This window comes from Diplotaxodon limnothrissa, linkage group LG13 (genome assembly GCF_057381915.1).
Source record: "Diplotaxodon limnothrissa isolate DT_005_m linkage group LG13, D_limnothrissa_male_GT1.1, whole genome shotgun sequence".
NCBI lineage: Eukaryota > Metazoa > Chordata > Actinopteri > Cichliformes > Cichlidae > Diplotaxodon > Diplotaxodon limnothrissa.
In genome coordinates, this window is record NC_140608.1 from 18378121 (window position 1) to 18400134 (window position 22014).

At 42.9% G+C, this 22014-nt stretch overlaps 1 protein-coding gene across 1 annotated transcript in view; it reads right to left on the reverse strand.

Annotated features, from left to right (window-relative positions):
* Positions 1-247: 247 nt before the first annotated feature.
* LOC146620158 (collagen alpha-1(XII) chain-like) overlaps positions 248-22014 on the reverse strand; it is a 46367-nt gene continuing 24600 nt past the window's right edge. Inside the window, exons 7-13 of the mRNA XM_085369867.1 lie at positions 7413-7558; positions 7147-7276; positions 6607-6723; positions 2234-2379; positions 1968-2097; positions 1428-1544; positions 248-354 (exon numbers count right to left, since the gene is read on the reverse strand). Of these exons, the coding sequence (XP_085225993.1) occupies positions 248-354; positions 1428-1544; positions 1968-2097; positions 2234-2379; positions 6607-6723; positions 7147-7276; positions 7413-7558 (893 nt within the window). The remainder of the gene's footprint in view (positions 355-1427; positions 1545-1967; positions 2098-2233; positions 2380-6606; positions 6724-7146; positions 7277-7412; positions 7559-22014) is intronic.

A 22014-nucleotide genomic window follows, 5' to 3' on the forward strand; every position in this document is an offset into this window, starting at 1 on the left:
GGATGTCCAGGTTAAGGATAATAGCAGCAGCACATAGACCTGCACCTGCACCCCACGTAAGCCTGTGAAGCACACTGTGATGGTCTCCTGGGGAGACGCTAACATCCCTGAGAGTCCATTCAGGGTGAGTATGCACTCACACACACTCTCACTTTCACTCTGGCATGCAAGGTTTGCCTTTTCTTCTCACTGAAAAGTCTCTTGAGTTTTGGTGTTTGTGCCCACTGATGAATATCGGAGCAGGCTGTCATCCAAACAAGGTGAAGGTCTCTGACCCTGGAGTGGCAAAGACGGGCCTGAAAGCCTTCCAGCCAACATACTTCACTGAAGGCGGGCTCTGCTGCAGATATTCCACTGGACATAGGAGAGCGTGACCTCAGCCAGCTGACAGCCCCTCTTACAACACCCTCAGGCCCAGAGGAGCCCTGCCTGCTGAAGATGCTGCGTAAGGCTCACATTGGTGAGTGTCCATCTGATAAGTGAGAAGTTTGCTAAACAACGAGACTCATCAGAATCCAAATACTTTATTAACCCTTAAGTAAAAGACAGAGGGGGAAAGTAATAAAAGTTAAAGCGTGGAGAAAGAAGCAGGAGCAACTGAAACGGGCTGCATGCACACACAAGAATAAGCGTTGTTAACATCTGTTTTGTCGGTCTGTCTTAGGAATCTCGTTTGTTCCCAGGGAGATTGGTGAGCACCTTGTTAACATCAAGAAGAACGCCCGTCATGTTCCCAGCAGCCCAATTGCTGTTATGATCAAGCAGTCAGGGATTGGTGACGTGTGCGTGTGCGTGGACCGTGGCTGACCAAAGCCAGGACTTTTCAGCCTTGAGAGTTCATCATTGATGCAGGTATATGCTCAGTGAAAGCATAAATACTGTGATATTTTTCTTTTTAAACATTCAAATAGAATATTTGTCAGTCTCATCTTGTTATGTTAGGCTTCATCTGCTTGAGCCTTTCCACTGAAGGACCCAGTTAAGTGGGCATTAACACTGAGGACCAGGAGGATGGCTGGTGACACGATGTGTTGCTTTTTGAGGTCTTTTAGCCTGTTTCACTTTGTCACACAGGTTCTATTTAACTGATTTCTTGATTCACAAGTCTGCAATTAATCAGGCCTGAGTGTGTTTAGTAACACTGAACTGAGGTTTCCAAAATTGGTTAATCACAGTTAACCCTTGATTTAACAAGAGGGGCAATTTGTTTTTACACAGGACCAGGGAGGTTTGGATAATCTTTCTCCCTAATCTATGAAATCATCATTTAAAAACTGCATTTTGTATTAACTTGTCTTATCTGTGTCTAATATTAAAATGAGTTTGATGATCTGAAACATGTAAGTGTGATAAATATGCAAAACACTAGGAAATCAGGAAGGGGGCAAACACCTTTTCACATCACTGTAGACGTGATTACAGAATACCTTTTACATCCTGGATTACAATAGGATATCCATCAACGGCAGATACTGGTCTCCATGACACACAGATACTGGAGTGGTCTGACCTGACCACACTCGCACTGCTTACCCACAAAGTGTCTAGAGAGACAGAAAAAAGACAGAAAACAAACAAAAAACACAAAGCCAAAGAATGTCGTCTGCACACTAGCATGGACAATAAACGCAGACACAGTGCACCCAGTAATTTTTAAACTTCCAACCAAGTATCAAGAGCAGTACTGTCATTGTACCGGTACTGGCTGCTGTCTCATTGTTCAGAGAGCCCATCATTATGCAGTGAAAGGAATCTGTGTCTCTGGACCAAAATGACTGTACGTGTAGTGCTGTAGAAACAATACCGCCCAAAAACCTTGATGTTTCTATATGTGGAAACCTTCAAGTATGCATGTCCTCCTGTTAGGGTAAAGTAATGGGACATTTGCACTTTTTGCATGTAAGCCTGTCGGTCTTAACTGGAAGTTGCACTTGAGCTGTCTTGGCATCTTTCCTTGTTTGACTCACCAGTTTTGCCCTGAGCTGAACCGCTGCCTCCTTCTCTGTTGTGGTACTCAGCAGTGACCAGCATGCTGTAACGTGTATCTGGCTGCAATGACATCAGCATCACCTGCTTCTCTCCACCAGGGACCAGCACCTGCAGACAACAAACAACACTATCATCCCAACACAGTCAGAACTCATTTAAAGTTTTGGAATTTCTGGAATTCTGACACATGACAGCCGGCTGAAGGCCAGAGGAGGTGAAGATGTAATGACTACGACCCACTCACAGTGTGATCCTGGCTATCAGCTCCAGTTAAAGCCATGTAGGACATGTGATACTGGAGGACATGAGCATTGGGAGGTACCCAGCTGATCACTATGCTGACGGCAGTCTCATCAGAAACCCTGAGGCTGGTCGGGCCTCCACCAGACCCTGCAGCAACATCATAGAAGAGATAAAGTACCACAGCTAACGACACTTAACACTCACTTTGTTTCTTTAAAGGAGGAAATTATTTTGGCAGCAGAGCAAAGTGTTTTTTTAGAAAATAAATGTAAAGTATAACAGAGAATTTGATACTTTAACCTCACTACATTTATTTCATAGCTCAGAGTTCTAGTTATTCAAAGATGAGAATTTCGATGTGAAATTTTACCTTTAAGTGACTAGTACTTTGAGAACTGCCATCAATTACACAATGAAGTTCATTTACATACAGGTTCTTGTATTAGTAATGCTATATTGTACATAGAGACAGAATTTGACATGAAGGGCTTCTGACCACAGAAAAGTAAAAGGTAACTGGGCCTAAAGACTAACGGGAGAGAAACACGCTTTCTGTGATTCTATTTGTGTTTTTGTGCTAATCTTGGATATCTTAGGTTGTCTCATTACTGTCATATATGTCCTGTCATTAAAACACTGGCTTCTAACAACTAACAGTGTCTCGAAAATAATTTAATAAATAAACAAATAATATGGATGCATGACTTTTAACTTGTCTATTTTTTAGGCTGAACACTGCTGCTAATGTCACTTAGGTAAATGGTTTCAGGCTCTCCCCTCCTGAGTTTGACAAACGTTCAGGATCAGAAAATGTGTGACTCACAGGTGCTGTAGCGTATGGCCACAGCTTCACTCTGAGCTCCATCTCCATAGAGTGCAGACAGTGATATCTCATACTCCTTAAGACACAGGACAACAGTTTATTGAGATATTGTATTTTTTTACTTCATAATATGTACCCCAACAATCCAATAGTTCTTCCCCACCTTTCTCAGGTCGCCTCCACTTAGTGAGGGAAGAAACATCATCATCAGCTGCAGCTTCCCAGCGCACTGTCATGTCACTGTCTGAGAAATTAGTTACCCTAAGGTCAGAAGGAGGAGGCACCTTCACTAGAAGATTCGTGCAAATTTGATATATTTGACTTCTCTGTTTTTTTTCTCTCTGAATTATTTTTGAAAAGGAAAAATAATAATTTGAATGTGAAGCAAAACATGTATGGTGCTCGGTAAAGATGACACACCGACCCACTCCTTTTTTGTTTTTGTTTTTTGTTTGAGAAAGTTTGTTTTCATATTAAATAGTGTCAGTGACGTCATTCTACCCGACTACCACAGGTAAAGAAAAGCCTGAATCTGTAGATCTTTTTCTTTTCTTTTTGTCTAAAACACAAGAAATAAAAAAGGCAAAAAAGCCAGGGAAACATAGGAAATAATGTTTTGTCAGGCAATGACTTGTTGGCACAAGAAGAGTGGTCGTTGGTAGCCATGACAACAAGGAGGTGTGTTTGTTGCTGGCAGGTAAATGAAAAAAAGCAAAGCAAAGAAAAAAAGTCAGGGGAAGCCCAGGCTACGAGGGGTCATCCCTTGGAATTTTCACTCCAAGATCGCCCGCCTGGACCTCCCCCTAGCAGGTGAACATACAGAGGGAAGTGAGCCGAGGGCTCGAACCCGGGCCTGTATGTTGCTAGCCTGCTAGCCCGCCACATGTGGCCACATGACGGGCGAAGAGAATGGGGCAAATTGTTCTATTTAAAGAGCACTACGCGATCAGCCTTTTCCATTAGCTGGAGACCACACATTTTTGCACTCAAAAATAGCGGCGGGGCCTCAGTCTGTCTGTGGGGCATCGGGTATACCGGCCATTTGCCCGGTGGGCCGATGCTAATTTTGCCTTTTAAATGGCCCAATGTTTTGTTGTTGTTGTTGTTGTCGTCTTTTTTTCCTAACTGTGTAAACAGTGAAAGGTGGCGGATTGGACAGATGCTGGCAGACGTGTAAAAATAACTCCGTTGTTTGGTAGTGGCTATGGTGGAGCTTTCACACATTCAGTCAAATTAGCAAGTGGTGGAGGCCAGCAGGTGGATGGGGGAAAGGACTGGAGGTGGAGAGACGCAAGGCGGCCGCCAGTCCGACTGTCAGGTGAAATGAGCTTCAGGTAAGAAGTTATGACCTGCAGTCTATCTGGGTCAGACCAAGTTTAGGTGGAGTTTATTTTCCTTGTGCTAACGTTGTGCTACAGTCAGTTACAATAACTCGTACTGTGTACTAGCTAGCATGATGGAGTTTCTGTACAGTTGGGTGGGTGCTATGATGTTACTGGTGAACTTTATTTTATTCATATGGTTAGTTAGTAGAGTTGCCAACCGTGCCATAAAAAACGGAATCCTCTGGTATTCAGAGTTAATATTATGCGTTTTGTATTGAGCTGAAAATAAACGCGATTTGTCCCGTACTTCAGCTACAATATAAAAAAGACAAAAAGCTGGAGTTATTCGCACCGCTTAATGGATTGTCGGAGCATTACGGCTACGTAGTCAGGAGCCTGGCGGAGTGATACGTACTGTGCTGCAACATAATATTACTGTATTGTGTGTGGATCATGACCCCAAAATGCCACCTGTTAAGAGACATGCTGACGAAGCGGATTTCAAACTCAAGGCTGTCAGTCACGCAGTAGAACATGAGAATAGAGCAGCTGCGAGAGATTTCAATAATAATGAATCAATGGTACAGAAGTGGAGGAAGCAAGAAGAAAGAGTTGAGTAAAGTTTGACTTATCTGGCTGTTTTGTTTCGCTTAATGCGTTTTATAGTCCAGTGCGCCTCATGTATGAAACCAGACCTGTTCATCGACAGTGCGCCTTATGGTCCGAAAAATACAGTGTGTTAAATCTGATTGAACTATAATCCCTTGTCTTCTGCACAGGATGGTGAAGTCAATTCTGTGGATGTCCAGGTTAAGGATAATAGCAGCAGCACATAGACCTGCACCTGCACCCCACGTAAGCCTGTGAAGCACACTGTGATGGTCTCCTGGGGAGACGCTAACATCCCTGAGAGTCCATTCAGGGTGAGTATGCACTCACACACACTCTCACTTTCACTCTGGCATGCAAGGTTTGCCTTTTCTTCTCACTGAAAAGTCTCTTGAGTTTTGGTGTTTGTGCCCACAGATGAATATCAGAGCAGGCTGTCATCCAAACAAGGTGAAGGTCTCTGACCCTGGAGTGGCAAAGACGGGCCTGAAAGCCTTCCAGCCAACATACTTCACTGAAGGCGGGCTCTGCTGCAGATATTCCACTGGACATAGGAGAGCGTGACCTCAGCCAGCTGACAGCCCCTCTTACAACACCCTCAGGCCCAGAGGAGCCCTGCCTGCTGAAGATGCTGCGTAAGGCTCACATTGGTGAGTGTCCATCTGATAAGTGAGAAGTTTGCTAAACAACGAGACTCATCAGAATCCAAATACTTTATTAACCCTTAAGTAAAAGACAGAGGGGGAAAGTAATAAAAGTTAAAGCGTGGAGAAAGAAGCAGGAGCAACTGAAACGGGCTGCATGCACACACAAGAATAAGCGTTGTTAACATCTGTTTTGTCGGTCTGTCTTAGGAATCTCGTTTGTTCCCAGGGAGATTGGTGAGCACCTTGTTAACATCAAGAAGAACGCCCGTCATGTTCCCAGCAGCCCAATTGCTGTTATGATCAAGCAGTCAGGGATTGGTGACGTGTGCGTGTGCGTGGACCGTGGCTGACCAAAGCCAGGACTTTTCAGCCTTGAGAGTTCATCATTGATGCAGGTATATGCTCAGTGAAAGCATAAATACTGTGATATTTTTCTTTTTAAACATTCAAATAGAATATTTGTCAGTCTCATCTTGTTATGTTAGGCTTCATCTGCTTGAGCCTTTCCACTGAAGGACCCAGTTAAGTGGGCATTAACACTGAGGACCAGGAGGATGGCTGGTGACACGATGTGTTGCTTTTTGAGGTCTTTTAGCCTGTTTCACTTTGTCACACAGGTTCTATTTAACTGATTTCTTGATTCACAAGTCTGCAATTAATCAGGCCTGAGTGTGTTTAGTAACACTGAACTGAGGTTTCCAAAATTGGTTAATCACAGTTAACCCTTGATTTAACAAGAGGGGCAATTTGTTTTTACACAGGACCAGGGAGGTTTGGATAATCTTTCTCCCTAATCTATGAAATCATCATTTAAAAACTGCATTTTGTATTAACTTGTCTTATCTGTGTCTAATATTAAAATGAGTTTGATGATCTGAAACATGTAAGTGTGATAAATATGCAAAACACTAGGAAATCAGGAAGGGGGCAAACACCTTTTCACATCACTGTAGACGTGATTACAGAATACCTTTTACATCCTGGATTACAATAGGATATCCATCAACGGCAGATACTGGTCTCCATGACACACAGATACTGGAGTGGTCTGACCTGACCACACTCGCACTGCTTACCCACAAAGTGTCTAGAGAGACAGAAAAAAGACAGAAAACAAACAAAAAACACAAAGCCAAAGAATGTCGTCTGCACACTAGCATGGACAATAAACGCAGACACAGTGCACCCAGTAATTTTTAAACTTCCAACCAAGTATCAAGAGCAGTACTGTCATTGTACCGGTACTGGCTGCTGTCTCATTGTTCAGAGAGCCCATCATTATGCAGTGAAAGGAATCTGTGTCTCTGGACCAAAATGACTGTACGTGTAGTGCTGTAGAAACAATACCGCCCAAAAACCTTGATGTTTCTATATGTGGAAACCTTCAAGTATGCATGTCCTCCTGTTAGGGTAAAGTAATGGGACATTTGCACTTTTTGCATGTAAGCCTGTCGGTCTTAACTGGAAGTTGCACTTGAGCTGTCTTGGCATCTTTCCTTGTTTGACTCACCAGTTTTGCCCTGAGCTGAACCGCTGCCTCCTTCTCTGTTGTGGTACTCAGCAGTGACCAGCATGCTGTAACGTGTATCTGGCTGCAATGACATCAGCATCACCTGCTTCTCTCCACCAGGGACCAGCACCTGCAGACAACAAACAACACTATCATCCCAACACAGTCAGAACTCATTTAAAGTTTTGGAATTTCTGGAATTCTGACACATGACAGCCGGCTGAAGGCCAGAGGAGGTGAAGATGTAATGACTACGACCCACTCACAGTGTGATCCTGGCTATCAGCTCCAGTTAAAGCCATGTAGGACATGTGATACTGGAGGACATGAGCATTGGGAGGTACCCAGCTGATCACTATGCTGACGGCAGTCTCATCAGAAACCCTGAGGCTGGTCGGGCCTCCACCAGACCCTGCAGCAACATCATAGAAGAGATAAAGTACCACAGCTAACGACACTTAACACTCACTTTGTTTCTTTAAAGGAGGAAATTATTTTGGCAGCAGAGCAAAGTGTTTTTTTAGAAAATAAATGTAAAGTATAACAGAGAATTTGATACTTTAACCTCACTACATTTATTTCATAGCTCAGAGTTCTAGTTATTCAAAGATGAGAATTTCGATGTGAAATTTTACCTTTAAGTGACTAGTACTTTGAGAACTGCCATCAATTACACAATGAAGTTCATTTACATACAGGTTCTTGTATTAGTAATGCTATATTGTACATAGAGACAGAATTTGACATGAAGGGCTTCTGACCACAGAAAAGTAAAAGGTAACTGGGCCTAAAGACTAACGGGAGAGAAACACGCTTTCTGTGATTCTATTTGTGTTTTTGTGCTAATCTTGGATATCTTAGGTTGTCTCATTACTGTCATATATGTCCTGTCATTAAAACACTGGCTTCTAACAACTAACAGTGTCTCGAAAATAATTTAATAAATAAACAAATAATATGGATGCATGACTTTTAACTTGTCTATTTTTTAGGCTGAACACTGCTGCTAATGTCACTTAGGTAAATGGTTTCAGGCTCTCCCCTCCTGAGTTTGACAAACGTTCAGGATCAGAAAATGTGTGACTCACAGGTGCTGTAGCGTATGGCCACAGCTTCACTCTGAGCTCCATCTCCATAGAGTGCAGACAGTGATATCTCATACTCCTTAAGACACAGGACAACAGTTTATTGAGATATTGTATTTTTTTACTTCATAATATGTACCCCAACAATCCAATAGTTCTTCCCCACCTTTCTCAGGTCGCCTCCACTTAGTGAGGGAAGAAACATCATCATCAGCTGCAGCTTCCCAGCGCACTGTCATGTCACTGTCTGAGAAATTAGTTACCCTAAGGTCAGAAGGAGGAGGCACCTTCACTAGAAGATTCGTGCAAATTTGATATATTTGACTTCTCTGTTTTTTTTCTCTCTGAATTATTTTTGAAAAGGAAAAATAATAATTTGAATGTGAAGCAAAACATGTATGGTGCTCGGTAAAGATGACACACCGACCCACTCCTTTTTTGTTTTTGTTTTTTGTTTGAGAAAGTTTGTTTTCATATTAAATAGTGTCAGTGACGTCATTCTACCCGACTACCACAGGTAAAGAAAAGCCTGAATCTGTAGATCTTTTTCTTTTCTTTTTGTCTAAAACACAAGAAATAAAAAAGGCAAAAAAGCCAGGGAAACATAGGAAATAATGTTTTGTCAGGCAATGACTTGTTGGCACAAGAAGAGTGGTCGTTGGTAGCCATGACAACAAGGAGGTGTGTTTGTTGCTGGCAGGTAAATGAAAAAAAGCAAAGCAAAGAAAAAAAGTCAGGGGAAGCCCAGGCTACGAGGGGTCATCCCTTGGAATTTTCACTCCAAGATCGCCCGCCTGGACCTCCCCCTAGCAGGTGAACATACAGAGGGAAGTGAGCCGAGGGCTCGAACCCGGGCCTGTATGTTGCTAGCCTGCTAGCCCGCCACATGTGGCCACATGACGGGCGAAGAGAATGGGGCAAATTGTTCTATTTAAAGAGCACTACGCGATCAGCCTTTTCCATTAGCTGGAGACCACACATTTTTGCACTCAAAAATAGCGGCGGGGCCTCAGTCTGTCTGTGGGGCATCGGGTATACCGGCCATTTGCCCGGTGGGCCGATGCTAATTTTGCCTTTTAAATGGCCCAATGTTTTGTTGTTGTTGTTGTTGTCGTCTTTTTTTCCTAACTGTGTAAACAGTGAAAGGTGGCGGATTGGACAGATGCTGGCAGACGTGTAAAAATAACTCCGTTGTTTGGTAGTGGCTATGGTGGAGCTTTCACACATTCAGTCAAATTAGCAAGTGGTGGAGGCCAGCAGGTGGATGGGGGAAAGGACTGGAGGTGGAGAGACGCAAGGCGGCCGCCAGTCCGACTGTCAGGTGAAATGAGCTTCAGGTAAGAAGTTATGACCTGCAGTCTATCTGGGTCAAACCAAGTTTAGGTGGAGTTTATTTTCCTTGTGCTAACGTTGTGCTACAGTCAGTTACAATAACTCGTACTGTGTACTAGCTAGCATGATGGAGTTTCTGTACAGTTGGGTGGGTGCTATGATGTTACTGGTGAACTTTATTTTATTCATATGGTTAGTTAGTAGAGTTGCCAACCGTGCCATAAAAAACGGAATCCTCTGGTATTCAGAGTTAATATTATGCGTTTTGTATTGAGCTGAAAATAAACGCGATTTGTCCCGTACTTCAGCTACAATATAAAAAAGACAAAAAGCTGGAGTTATTCGCACCGCTTAATGGATTGTCGGAGCATTACGGCTACGTAGTCAGGAGCCTGGCGGAGTGATACGTACTGTGCTGCAACATAATATTACTGTATTGTGTGTGGATCATGACCCCAAAATGCCACCTGTTAAGAGACATGCTGACGAAGCGGATTTCAAACTCAAGGCTGTCAGTCATGCAGTAGAACATGAGAATAGAGCAGCTGCGAGAGATTTCAATAATAATGAATCAATGGTACAGAAGTGGAGGAAGCAAGAAGAAAGAGTTGAGTAAAGTTTGACTTATCTGGCTGTTTTGTTTCGCTTAATGCGTTTTATAGTCCAGTGCGCCTCATGTATGAAACCAGACCTGTTCATCGACAGTGCGCCTTATGGTCCGAAAAATACAGTGTGTTAAATCTGATTGAACTATAATCCCTTGTCTTCTGCACAGGATGGTGAAGTCAATTCTGTGGATGTCCAGGTTAAGGATAATAGCAGCAGCACATAGACCTGCACCTGCACCCCACGTAAGCCTGTGAAGCACACTGTGATGGTCTCCTGGGGAGACGCTAACATCCCTGAGAGTCCATTCAGGGTGAGTATGCACTCACACACACTCTCACTTTCACTCTGGCATGCAAGGTTTGCCTTTTCTTCTCACTGAAAAGTCTCTTGAGTTTTGGTGTTTGTGCCCACAGATGAATATCGGAGCAGGCTGTCATCCAAACAAGGTGAAGGTCTCTGACCCTGGAGTGGCAAAGACGGGCCTGAAAGCCTTCCAGCCAACATACTTCACTGAAGGCGGGCTCTGCTGCAGATATTCCACTGGACATAGGCGAGCTTGACCTCAGCCAGCTGACAGCCCCTCTTACAACACCCTCAGGCCCAGAGGAGCCCTGCCTGCTGAAGATGCTGCGTAACGCTCACATTGGTGAGTGTCCGTCTGATAAGTGAGAAGTTTGCTAAACAACGAGACTCATCAGAATCCAAATACTTTATTAACCCTTAAGTAAAAGACAGAGGGGGAAAGTAATAAAAGTTAAAGCGTGGAGAAAGAAGCAGGAGCAACTGAAACGGGCTGCATGCACACACAAGAATAAGTGTTGTTAACATCTGTTTTGTCGGTCTGTCTTAGGAATCTCGTTTGTTCCCAGGGAGATTGGTGAGCACCTTGTTAACATCAAGAAGAACGCCCGTCATGTTCCCAGCAGCCCAATTGCTGTTATGATCAAGCAGTCAGGGATTGGTGACGTGTGCGTGTGCGTGGACCGTGGCTGACCAAAGCCAGGACTTTTCAGCCTTGAGAGTTCATCATTGATGCAGGTATATGCTCAGTGAAAGCATAAATACTGTGATATTTTTCTTTTTAAACATTCAAATAGAATATAATATGAGAATTTCGATGTGAAATTTAACCTTTAAGTGACTAGTACTTTGAGAACTGCCATCAATTACACAATGAAGTTCATTTACATACAGGTTCTTGTATTAGTAATGCTATATTGTACATAGAGACAGAATATGACATGAAGGGCTACTGACCACAGAAAAGTAAAAGGTAACTGGGCCTAAAGACTAACGGGAGAGAAACACGCTTTCTGTGATTCTATTTGTGTTTTTGTGCTAATCTTGGATATCTTAGGTTGTCTCATTACTGTCATATATGTCCTGTCATTAAAACACTGGCTTCTAACAACTAACAGTGTCTCGAAAATAATTTAATAAATAAACAAATAATATGGATGCATGACTCTTAACTTGTCTATTTTTTAGGCTGAACACTGCTGCTAATGTCACTTAGGTAAATGGTTTCAGGCTCTCCCCTCCTGAGTTTGACAAACGTTCAGGATCAGAAAATGTGTGACTCACGGGTGCTGTAGCGTATGGCCACAGCTTCACTCTGAGCTCCATCTCCATAGAGTGATATCTCATACTCCTTAAGACACAGGACAACAGTTTATTGAGATATTGTATTTTTTTTACTTCATAATATGTACCCCAACAATCCAATAGTTCTTCCCCACCTGTCTCAGGTCGCCTCCACTTAGTGAGGTAAGAAACATCATCATCAGCTGCAGCTTCCCAGCGCACTGTCATGTCACTGTCTGAGAAATTAGTTACCCTAAGGTCAGAAGGAGGAGGCACCTTCACTAGAAGATTCGTGCAAATTTGATATATTTGACTTCTCTGTTTTTTTTCTCTCTGAATTATTTTTGAAAAGGAAAAATAATAATTTGAATGTGAAGCAAAACATGTATGGTGCTCGGTAAAGATGACACACCGACCCACTCCTTTTTTGTTTTTGTTTTTTGTTTGAGAAAGTTTGTTTTCATATTAAAGCAGTGTCAGTGACGTCATTCTACCCGACTACCACAGGTAAAGAAAAGCCTGAATCTGTAGATCTTTTTCTTTTCTTTTTGTCTAAAACACAAGAAATAAAAAAGGCAAAAAAGCCAGGGAAACATAGGAAATAATGTTTTGTCAGGCAATGACTTGTTGGCACAAGAAGAGTGGTCGTTGGTAGCCATGACAACAAGGAGGTGTGTTTGTTGCTGGCAGGTAAAAGAAAAAAAGCAAAGCAAAGAAAAAAGTCAGGGGAAGCCCAGGCTACGAGGGGTCATCCCTTGGAATTTTCACTCCAAGATCGCCCGCCTGGACCTCCCCCTAGCAGGTGAACATACAGAGGGAAGTGAGCCGAGGGCTCGAACCCGGGCCTGTATGTTGCTAGCCTGCTAGCCCGCCACATGTGGCCACATGACGGGCGAAGAGAATGGGGCAAATTGTTCTATTTAAAGAGCACTACGCGATCAGCCTTTTCCATTAGCTGGAGACCACACATTTTTGCACTCAAAAATAGCGGCGGGGCCTCAGTCTGTCTGTGGGGCATCGGGTATACCGGCCATTTGCCCGGTGGGCCGATGCTAATTTTGCCTTTTAAATGGCCCAATGTTTTGTTGTTGTCATCTTTTTTTCCTAACTGTGTAAACAGTGAAAGGTGGCGGATTGGACAGATGCTGGCAGACGTGTAAAAATAACTCAGTTGTTTGGTAGTGGCTATGGTGGAGCTTTCACACATTCAGTCAAATTAGCAAGTGGTGGAGGCCAGCAGGTGGATGGGGGAAAGGACTGGAGGTGGAGAGACGCAAGGCGGCCGCCAGTCCGACTGTCAGGTGAAATGAGCTTCAGGTAAGAAGTTATGACCTGCAGTCTATCTGGGTCAAACCAAGTTTAGGTGGAGTTTATTTTCCTTGTGCTAACTTTTTACAGTCAGTTACAATAACTCGTACTGTGTACTAGCTAGCATGATGGAGTTTCTGTACAGTTGGGTGGGTGCTATGATGTTACTGGTGAACTTTATTTTATTCATATGGTTAGTTAGTAGAGCCAACCGTGCCATAAAAAACAGAATCCTCTGGTATTCAGAGTTAATATTATGCGTTTTGTATTGAGCTGAAAATAAACGCGATTTGTCCTGTACTTCAGCTACAATAAAAAAAAGACAAAAAGCTGGAGTTATTCTGTGTCTTTGCTGCACAGCTGCCTCTTCTTCTCTCGTTCTCCCTCTCCTGCTGCTACTTCAATCATGAAACTGATCAATGATCAGCTGATCGGCGTTTCTGCCACAAGTCCCGTCTCTCTTGCTTGTTTATCTCCCGCTTTGCGCCAGAAAGAGGAAACTAGCAGAGGTCGTGTTAAACAGCAGAAGCGCCTTTAAACTTGATAAGCTGTTGTTAGAATTTATTTAATTCGGTGCAATTACTTTTTCATATAGGACCAAGTATGTTTGGATAGCTTTTTCCCCTTGAAAACTGCCGTTTAATATTAGACATTCTTGTCTAATATTAACATTTATTGATCTGAAACGTGTAAGTGTGACAAATATGGAACAAGATACGAAATCAGAAAGGAGGCAAATGTTTTTTCACAGCGCTATAGTCTGTAAATGATCTTTTGGCTATAGTAGATCTTTGACTTGTTCCTTTTTTAATTGTTTGTTTAAAATAGTTTTCTCTAGGTTAAGGCGTACGGTCCAGGCCTACAGAGCAGTGGTCTGGCTGTTGGAAAACCCAGTGAACTCACAGTTGATGCCAAGCAAGGAGGAAAAGCTCCTCTGAAAATTATAGCCCAGGTATATCTGGCTTTGTATATGATCACAAATATGTTAAATATATTGTATGTACCGTATTTTTCGGACTATGAGTCGCACTTAAAATCCTTTAATTATCTCTCAAAAATCGACAGTGCGCCTTATGTATGAATTCTGGTTGTGCTTATTGACCTTGAACCGATTTTATGTAATACACGGCGCTTAAAAATCTGTCAAAAAATGTTTTAGTACGACTTTGGTAAGCTATGAAGTCGCACCGCTTGATGGATTGTCGGAGCATTACGGCTACGTAGTCAGGAGCCTGGCGGAGTGATACGTACTGTGCTGCAACATAATATTACTGTATTGTGTGTGGATCATGACCCCAAAATGCCACCTGTTAAGAGACATGCTGACGAAGCGGATTTCAAACTCAAGGCTGTCAGTCACGCAGTAGAACATGAGAATAGAGCAGCTGCGAGAGATTTCAACATGAATGAATCAATGGTACGGAAGTGGAGGAAGCAAGAAGAAAGAGTTGAGTAAAGTTTGACTTATCTGGCTGTTTTGTTTCGCTTAATGCGTTTTATAGTCCAGTGCGCCTCATGTATGAAACCAGACCTGTTCATCGACAGTGCGCCTTATGGTCCGAAAAATACAGTGTGTTAAATCTGATTGAACTATAATCCCTTGTCTTCTGCACAGGATGGTGAAGTCAATTCTGTGGATGTCCAGGTTAAGGATAATAGCAACAGCACATACACCTGCACCCCACGTAAGCCTGTGAAGCACACTGTGATGGTCTCCTGGGGAGACGCTAACATCCCTGAGAGTCCATTCAGGGTGAGTATGCACTCACACACTCTCTCACTTTCACTCTGGCATGCAAGGTTTGCCTTTTCTTCTCACTGAAAAGTCTCTTGAGTTTTGGTGTTTGTGCCCACAGATGAATATCAGAGCAGGCTGTCATCCAAACAAGGTGAAGGTCTCTGACCCTGGAGTGGCAAAGACGGGCCTGAAAGCCTTCCAGCCAACATACTTCACTGAAGGCGGGCTCTGCTGCAGATATTCCACTGGACATAGGAGAGCGTGACCTCAGCCAGCTGACAGCCCCTCTTACAACACCCTCAGGCCCAGAGGAGCCCTGCCTGCTGAAGATGCTGCGTAACGCTCACATTGGTGAGTGTCCGTCTGATAAGTGAGAAGTTTGCTAAACAATGAGACTCATCAGAATCCAAATACTTTATTAACCCTTAAGTAAAAGACAGAGGGGGAAAGTAATAAAAGTTAAAGCGTGGAGAAAGAAGCAGGAGCAACTGAAACGGGCTGCATGCACACACAAGAATAAGCGTTGTTAACATCTGTTTTGTCGGTCTGTCTTAGGAATCTCGTTTGTTCCCAGGGAGATTGGTGAGCACCTTGTTAACATCAAGAAGAACGCCCGTCATGTTCCCAGCAGCCCAATTGCTGTTATGATCAAGCAGTCAGGGATTGGTGACATGTGCGTGTGCGTGGACCGTGGCTGACCAAAGCCAGGACTTTTCAGCCTTGAGAGTTCATCATTGATGCAGGTATATGCTCAGTGAAAGCATAAATACTGTGATATTTTTCTTTTTAAACATTCAAATAGAATATAATATGAGAATTTCGATGTGAAATTTAACCTTTAAGTGACTAGTACTTTGAGAACTGCCATCAATTACACAATGAAGTTCATTTACATACAGGTTCTTGTATTAGTAATGCTATATTGTACATAGAGACAGAATATGACATGAAGGGCTACTGACCACAGAAAAGTAAAAGGTAACTGGGCCTAAAGACTAACGGGAGAGAAACACGCTTTCTGTGATTCTATTTGTGCTTTTGTGCTAATCTTGGATATCTTAGGTTGTCTCATTACTGTCATATATGTCCTGTCATTAAAACACTGGCTTCTAACAACTAACAGTGTCTCGAAAATAATTTAATAAATAAACAAATAATATGGATGCATGACTTTTAACTTGTCTATTTTTTAGGCTGAACACTGCTGCTAATGTCACTTAGGTAAATGGTTTCAGGCTCTCCCCTCCTGAGTTTGACAAACGTTCAGGATCAGAAAATGTGTGACTCACGGGTGCTGTAGCGTATGGCCACAGCTTCACTCTGAGCTCCATCTCCATAGAGTGCAGACAGTGATATCTCATACTCCTTAAGACACAGGACAACAGTTTATTGAGATATTGTATTTTTTTTACTTCATAATATGTACCCCAACAATCCAATAGTTCTTCCCCACCTGTCTCAGGTCGCCTCCACTTAGTGAGGTAAGAAACATCATCATCAGCTGCAGCTTCCCAGCGCACTGTCATGTCACTGTCTGAGAAATTAGTTACCCTAAGGTCAGAAGGAGGAGGCACCTTCACTAGAAGATTCGTGCAAATTTGATATATTTGACTTCTCTGTTTTTTTTCTCTCTGAATTATTTTTGAAAAGGAAAAATAATAATTTGAATGTGAAGCAAAACATGTATGGTGCTCGGTAAAGATGACACACCGACCCACTCCTTTTTTGTTTTTGTTTTTTGTTTGAGAAAGTTTGTTTTCATATTAAAGCAGTGTCAGTGACGTCATTCTACCCGACTACCACAGGTAAAGAAAAGCCTGAATCTGTAGATCTTTTTCTTTTCTTTTTGTCTAAAACACAAGAAATAAAAAAGGCAAAAAAGCCAGGGAAACATAGGAAATAATGTTTTGTCAGGCAATGACTTGTTGGCACAAGAAGAGTGGTCGTTGGTAGCCATGACAACAAGGAGGTGTGTTTGTTGCTGGCAGGTAAATGAAAAAAAGCAAAGCAAAGAAAAAAAGTCAGGGGAAGCCCAGGCTACGAGGGGTCATCCCTTGGAATTTTCACTCCAAGATCGCCCGCCTGGACCTCCCCCTAGCAGGTGAACATACAGAGGGAAGTGAGCCGAGGGCTCGAACCCGGGCCTGTATGTTGCTAGCCTGCTAGCCCGCCACATGTGGCCACATGACGGGCGAAGAGAATGGGGCAAATTGTTCTATTTAAAGAGCACTACGCGCACATCGTGCGATCAGCCTTTTCCATTAGCTGGAGACCACACATTTTTGCACTCAAAAATAGCGGCGGGGCCTCAGTCTGTCTGTGGGGCATCGGGTATACCGGCCATTTGCCCGGTGGGCCGATGCTAATTTTGCCTTTTAAATGGCCCAATGTTTTGTTGTTGTTGTCGTCTTTTTTTCCTAACTGTGTAAACAGTGAAAGGTGGCGGATTGGACAGATGCTGGCAGACGTGTAAAAATAACTCAGTTGTTTGGTAGTGGCTATGGTGGAGCTTTCACACATTCAGTCAAATTAGCAAGTGGTGGAGGCCAGCAGGTGGATGGGGGAAAGGACTGGAGGTGGAGAGACGCAAGGCGGCCGCCAGTCCGACTGTCAGGTGAAATGAGCTTCAGGTAAGAAGTTATGACCTGCAGTCTATCTGGGTCAAACCAAGTTTAGGTGGAGTTTATTTTCCTTGTGCTAACGTTGTGCTACAGTCAGTTACAATAACTCGTACTGTGTACTAGCTAGCATGATGGAGTTTCTGTACAGTTGGGTGGGTGCTATGATGTTACTGGTGAACTTTATTTTATTCATATGGTTAGTTAGTAGAGTTGCCAACCGTGCCATAAAAAACGGAATCCTCTGGTATTCAGAGTTAATATTATGCGTTTTGTATTGAGCTGAAAATAAACGCGATTTGTCCCGTACTTCAGCTACAATATAAAAAAGACAAAAAGCTGGAGTTATTCGCACCGCTTAATGGATTGTCGGAGCATTACGGCTACGTAGTCAGGAGCCTGGCGGAGTGATACGTACTGTGCTGCAACATAATATTACTGTATTGTGTGTGGATCATGACCCCAAAATGCCACCTGTTAAGAGACATGCTGACGAAGCGGATTTCAAACTCAAGGCTGTCAGTCATGCAGTAGAACATGAGAATAGAGCAGCTGCGAGAGATTTCAATAATAATGAATCAATGGTACAGAAGTGGAGGAAGCAAGAAGAAAGAGTTGAGTAAAGTTTGACTTATCTGGCTGTTTTGTTTCGCTTAATGCGTTTTATAGTCCAGTGCGCCTCATGTATGAAACCAGACCTGTTCATCGACAGTGCACCTTATGGTCCGAAAAATACAGTGTGTTAAATCTGATTGAACTATAATCCCTTGTCTTCTGCACAGGATGGTGAAGTCAATTCTGTGGATGTCCAGGTTAAGGATAATAGCAGCAGCACATAGACCTGCACCTGCACCCCACGTAAGCCTGTGAAGCACACTGTGATGGTCTCCTGGGGAGACGCTAACATCCCTGAGAGTCCATTCAGGGTGAGTATGCACTCACACACACTCTCACTTTCACTCTGGCATGCAAGGTTTGCCTTTTCTTCTCACTGAAAAGTCTCTTGAGTTTTGGTGTTTGTGCCCACAGATGAATATCGGAGCAGGCTGTCATCCAAACAAGGTGAAGGTCTCTGACCCTGGAGTGGCAAAGACGGGCCTGAAAGCCTTCCAGCCAACATACTTCACTGAAGGCGGGCTCTGCTGCAGATATTCCACTGGACATAGGCGAGCTTGACCTCAGCCAGCTGACAGCCCCTCTTACAACACCCTCAGGCCCAGAGGAGCCCTGCCTGCTGAAGATGCTGCGTAACGCTCACATTGGTGAGTGTCCGTCTGATAAGTGAGAAGTTTGCTAAACAACGAGACTCATCAGAATCCAAATACTTTATTAACCCTTAAGTAAAAGACAGAGGGGGAAAGTAATAAAAGTTAAAGCGTGGAGAAAGAAGCAGGAGCAACTGAAACGGGCTGCATGCACACACAAGAATAAGTGTTGTTAACATCTGTTTTGTCGGTCTGTCTTAGGAATCTCGTTTGTTCCCAGGGAGATTGGTGAGCACCTTGTTAACATCAAGAAGAACGCCCGTCATGTTCCCAGCAGCCCAATTGCTGTTATGATCAAGCAGTCAGGGATTGGTGACGTGTGCGTGTGCGTGGACCGTGGCTGACCAAAGCCAGGACTTTTCAGCCTTGAGAGTTCATCATTGATGCAGGTATATGCTCAGTGAAAGCATAAATACTGTGATATTTTTCTTTTTAAACATTCAAATAGAATATAATATGAGAATTTCGATGTGAAATTTAACCTTTAAGTGACTAGTACTTTGAGAACTGCCATCAATTACACAATGAAGTTCATTTACATACAGGTTCTTATTTTTGTAATGCTATATTGTACATAGAGACAGAATATGACATGAAGGGCTACTGACCACAGAAAAGTAAAAGGTAACTGGGCCTAAAGACTAACGGGAGAGAAACACGCTTTCTGTGATTCTATTTGTGTTTTTGTGCTAATCTTGGATATCTTAGGTTGTCTCATTACTGTCATATATGTCCTGTCATTAAAACACTGGCTTCTAACAACTAACAGTGTCTCGAAAATAATTTAATAAATAAACAAATAATATGGATGCATGACTCTTAACTTGTCTATTTTTTAGGCTGAACACTGCTGCTAATGTCACTTAGGTAAATGGTTTCAGGCTCTCCCCTCCTGAGTTTGACAAACGTTCAGGATCAGAAAATGTGTGACTCACGGGTGCTGTAGCGTATGGCCACAGCTTCACTCTGAGCTCCATCTCCATAGAGTGATATCTCATACTCCTTAAGACACAGGACAACAGTTTATTGAGATATTGTATTTTTTTTACTTCATAATATGTACCCCAACAATCCAATAGTTCTTCCCCACCTGTCTCAGGTCGCCTCCACTTAGTGAGGTAAGAAACATCATCATCAGCTGCAGCTTCCCAGCGCACTGTCATGTCACTGTCTGAGAAATTAGTTACCCTAAGGTCAGAAGGAGGAGGCACCTTCACTAGAAGATTCGTGCAAATTTGATATATTTGACTTCTCTGTTTTTTTTCTCTCTGAATTATTTTTGAAAAGGAAAAATAATAATTTGAATGTGAAGCAAAACATGTATGGTGCTCGGTAAAGATGACACACCGACCCACTCCTTTTTTGTTTTTGTTTTTTGTTTGAGAAAGTTTGTTTTCATATTAAAGCAGTGTCAGTGACGTCATTCTACCCGACTACCACAGGTAAAGAAAAGCCTGAATCTGTAGATCTTTTTCTTTTCTTTTTGTCTAAAACACAAGAAATAAAAAAGGCAAAAAAGCCAGGGAAACATAGGAAATAATGTTTTGTCAGGCAATGACTTGTTGGCACAAGAAGAGTGGTCGTTGGTAGCCATGACAACAAGGAGGTGTGTTTGTTGCTGGCAGGTAAATGAAAAAAAGCAAAGCAAAGAAAAAAGTCAGGGGAAGCCCAGGCTACGAGGGGTCATCCCTTGGAATTTTCACTCCAAGATCGCCCGCCTGGACCTCCCCCTAGCAGGTGAACATACAGAGGGAAGTGAGCCGAGGGCTCGAACCCGGGCCTGTATGTTGCTAGCCTGCTAGCCCGCCACATGTGGCCACATGACGGGCGAAGAGAATGGGGCAAATTGTTCTATTTAAAGAGCACTACGCGCACATCGTGCGATCAGCCTTTTCCATTAGCTGGAGACCACACATTTTTGCACTCAAAAATAGCGGCGGGGCCTCAGTCTGTCTGTGGGGCATCGGGTATACCGGCCATTTGCCCGGTGGGCCGATGCTAATTTTGCCTTTTAAATGGCCCAATGTTTTGTTGTTGTTGTTGTTGTCGTCTTTTTTTCCTAACTGTGTAAACAGTGAAAGGTGGCGGATTGGACAGATGCTGGCAGACGTGTAAAAATAACTCAGTTGTTTGGTAGTGGCTATGGTGGAGCTTTCACACATTCAGTCAAATTAGCAAGTGGTGGAGGCCAGCAGGTGGATGGGGGAAAGGACTGGAGGTGGAGAGACGCAAGGCGGCCGCCAGTCCGACTGTCAGGTGAAATGAGCTTCAGGTAAGAAGTTATGACCTGCAGTCTATCTGGGTCAAACCAAGTTTAGGTGGAGTTTATTTTCCTTGTGCTAACTTTTTACAGTCAGTTACAATAACTCGTACTGTGTACTAGCTAGCATGATGGAGTTTCTGTACAGTTGGGTGGGTGCTATGATGTTACTGGTGAACTTTATTTTATTCATATGGTTAGTTAGTAGAGCCAACCGTGCCATAAAAAACAGAATCCTCTGGTATTCAGAGTTAATATTATGCGTTTTGTATTGAGCTGAAAATAAACGCGATTTGTCCCGTACTTCAGCTACAATAAAAAAAAGACAAAAAGCTGGAGTTATTCTGTGTCTTTGCTGCACAGCTGCCTCTTCTTCTCTCGTTCTCCCTCTCCTGCTGCTACTTCAATCATGAAACTGATCAATGATCAGCTGATCGGCGTTTCTGCCACAAGTCCCGTCTCTCTTGCTTGTTTATCTCCCGCTTTGCGCCAGAAAGAGGAAACTAGCAGAGGTCGTGTTAAACAGCAGAAGCGCCTTTAAACTTGATAAGCTGTTGTTAGAATTTATTTAATTCGGTGCAATTACTTTTTCATATAGGACCAAGTATGTTTGGATAGCTTTTTCCCCTTGAAAACTGCCGTTTAATATTAGACATTCTTGTCTAATATTAACATTTATTGATCTGAAACGTGTAAGTGTGACAAATATGGAACAAGATACGAAATCAGAAAGGAGGCAAATGTTTTTTCACAGCGCTATAGTCTGTAAATGATCTTTTGGCTATAGTAGATCTTTGACTTGTTCCTTTTTTAATTGTTTGTTTAAAATAGTTTTCTCTAGGTTAAGGCGTACGGTCCAGGCCTACAGAGCAGTGGTCTGGCTGTTGGAAAACCCAGTGAACTCACAGTTGATGCCAAGCAAGGAGGAAAAGCTCCTCTGAAAATTATAGCCCAGGTATATCTGGCTTTGTATATGATCACAAATATGTTAAATATATTGTATGTACCGTATTTTTCGGACTATGAGTCGCACTTAAAATCCTTTAATTATCTCAAAAATCGACAGTGC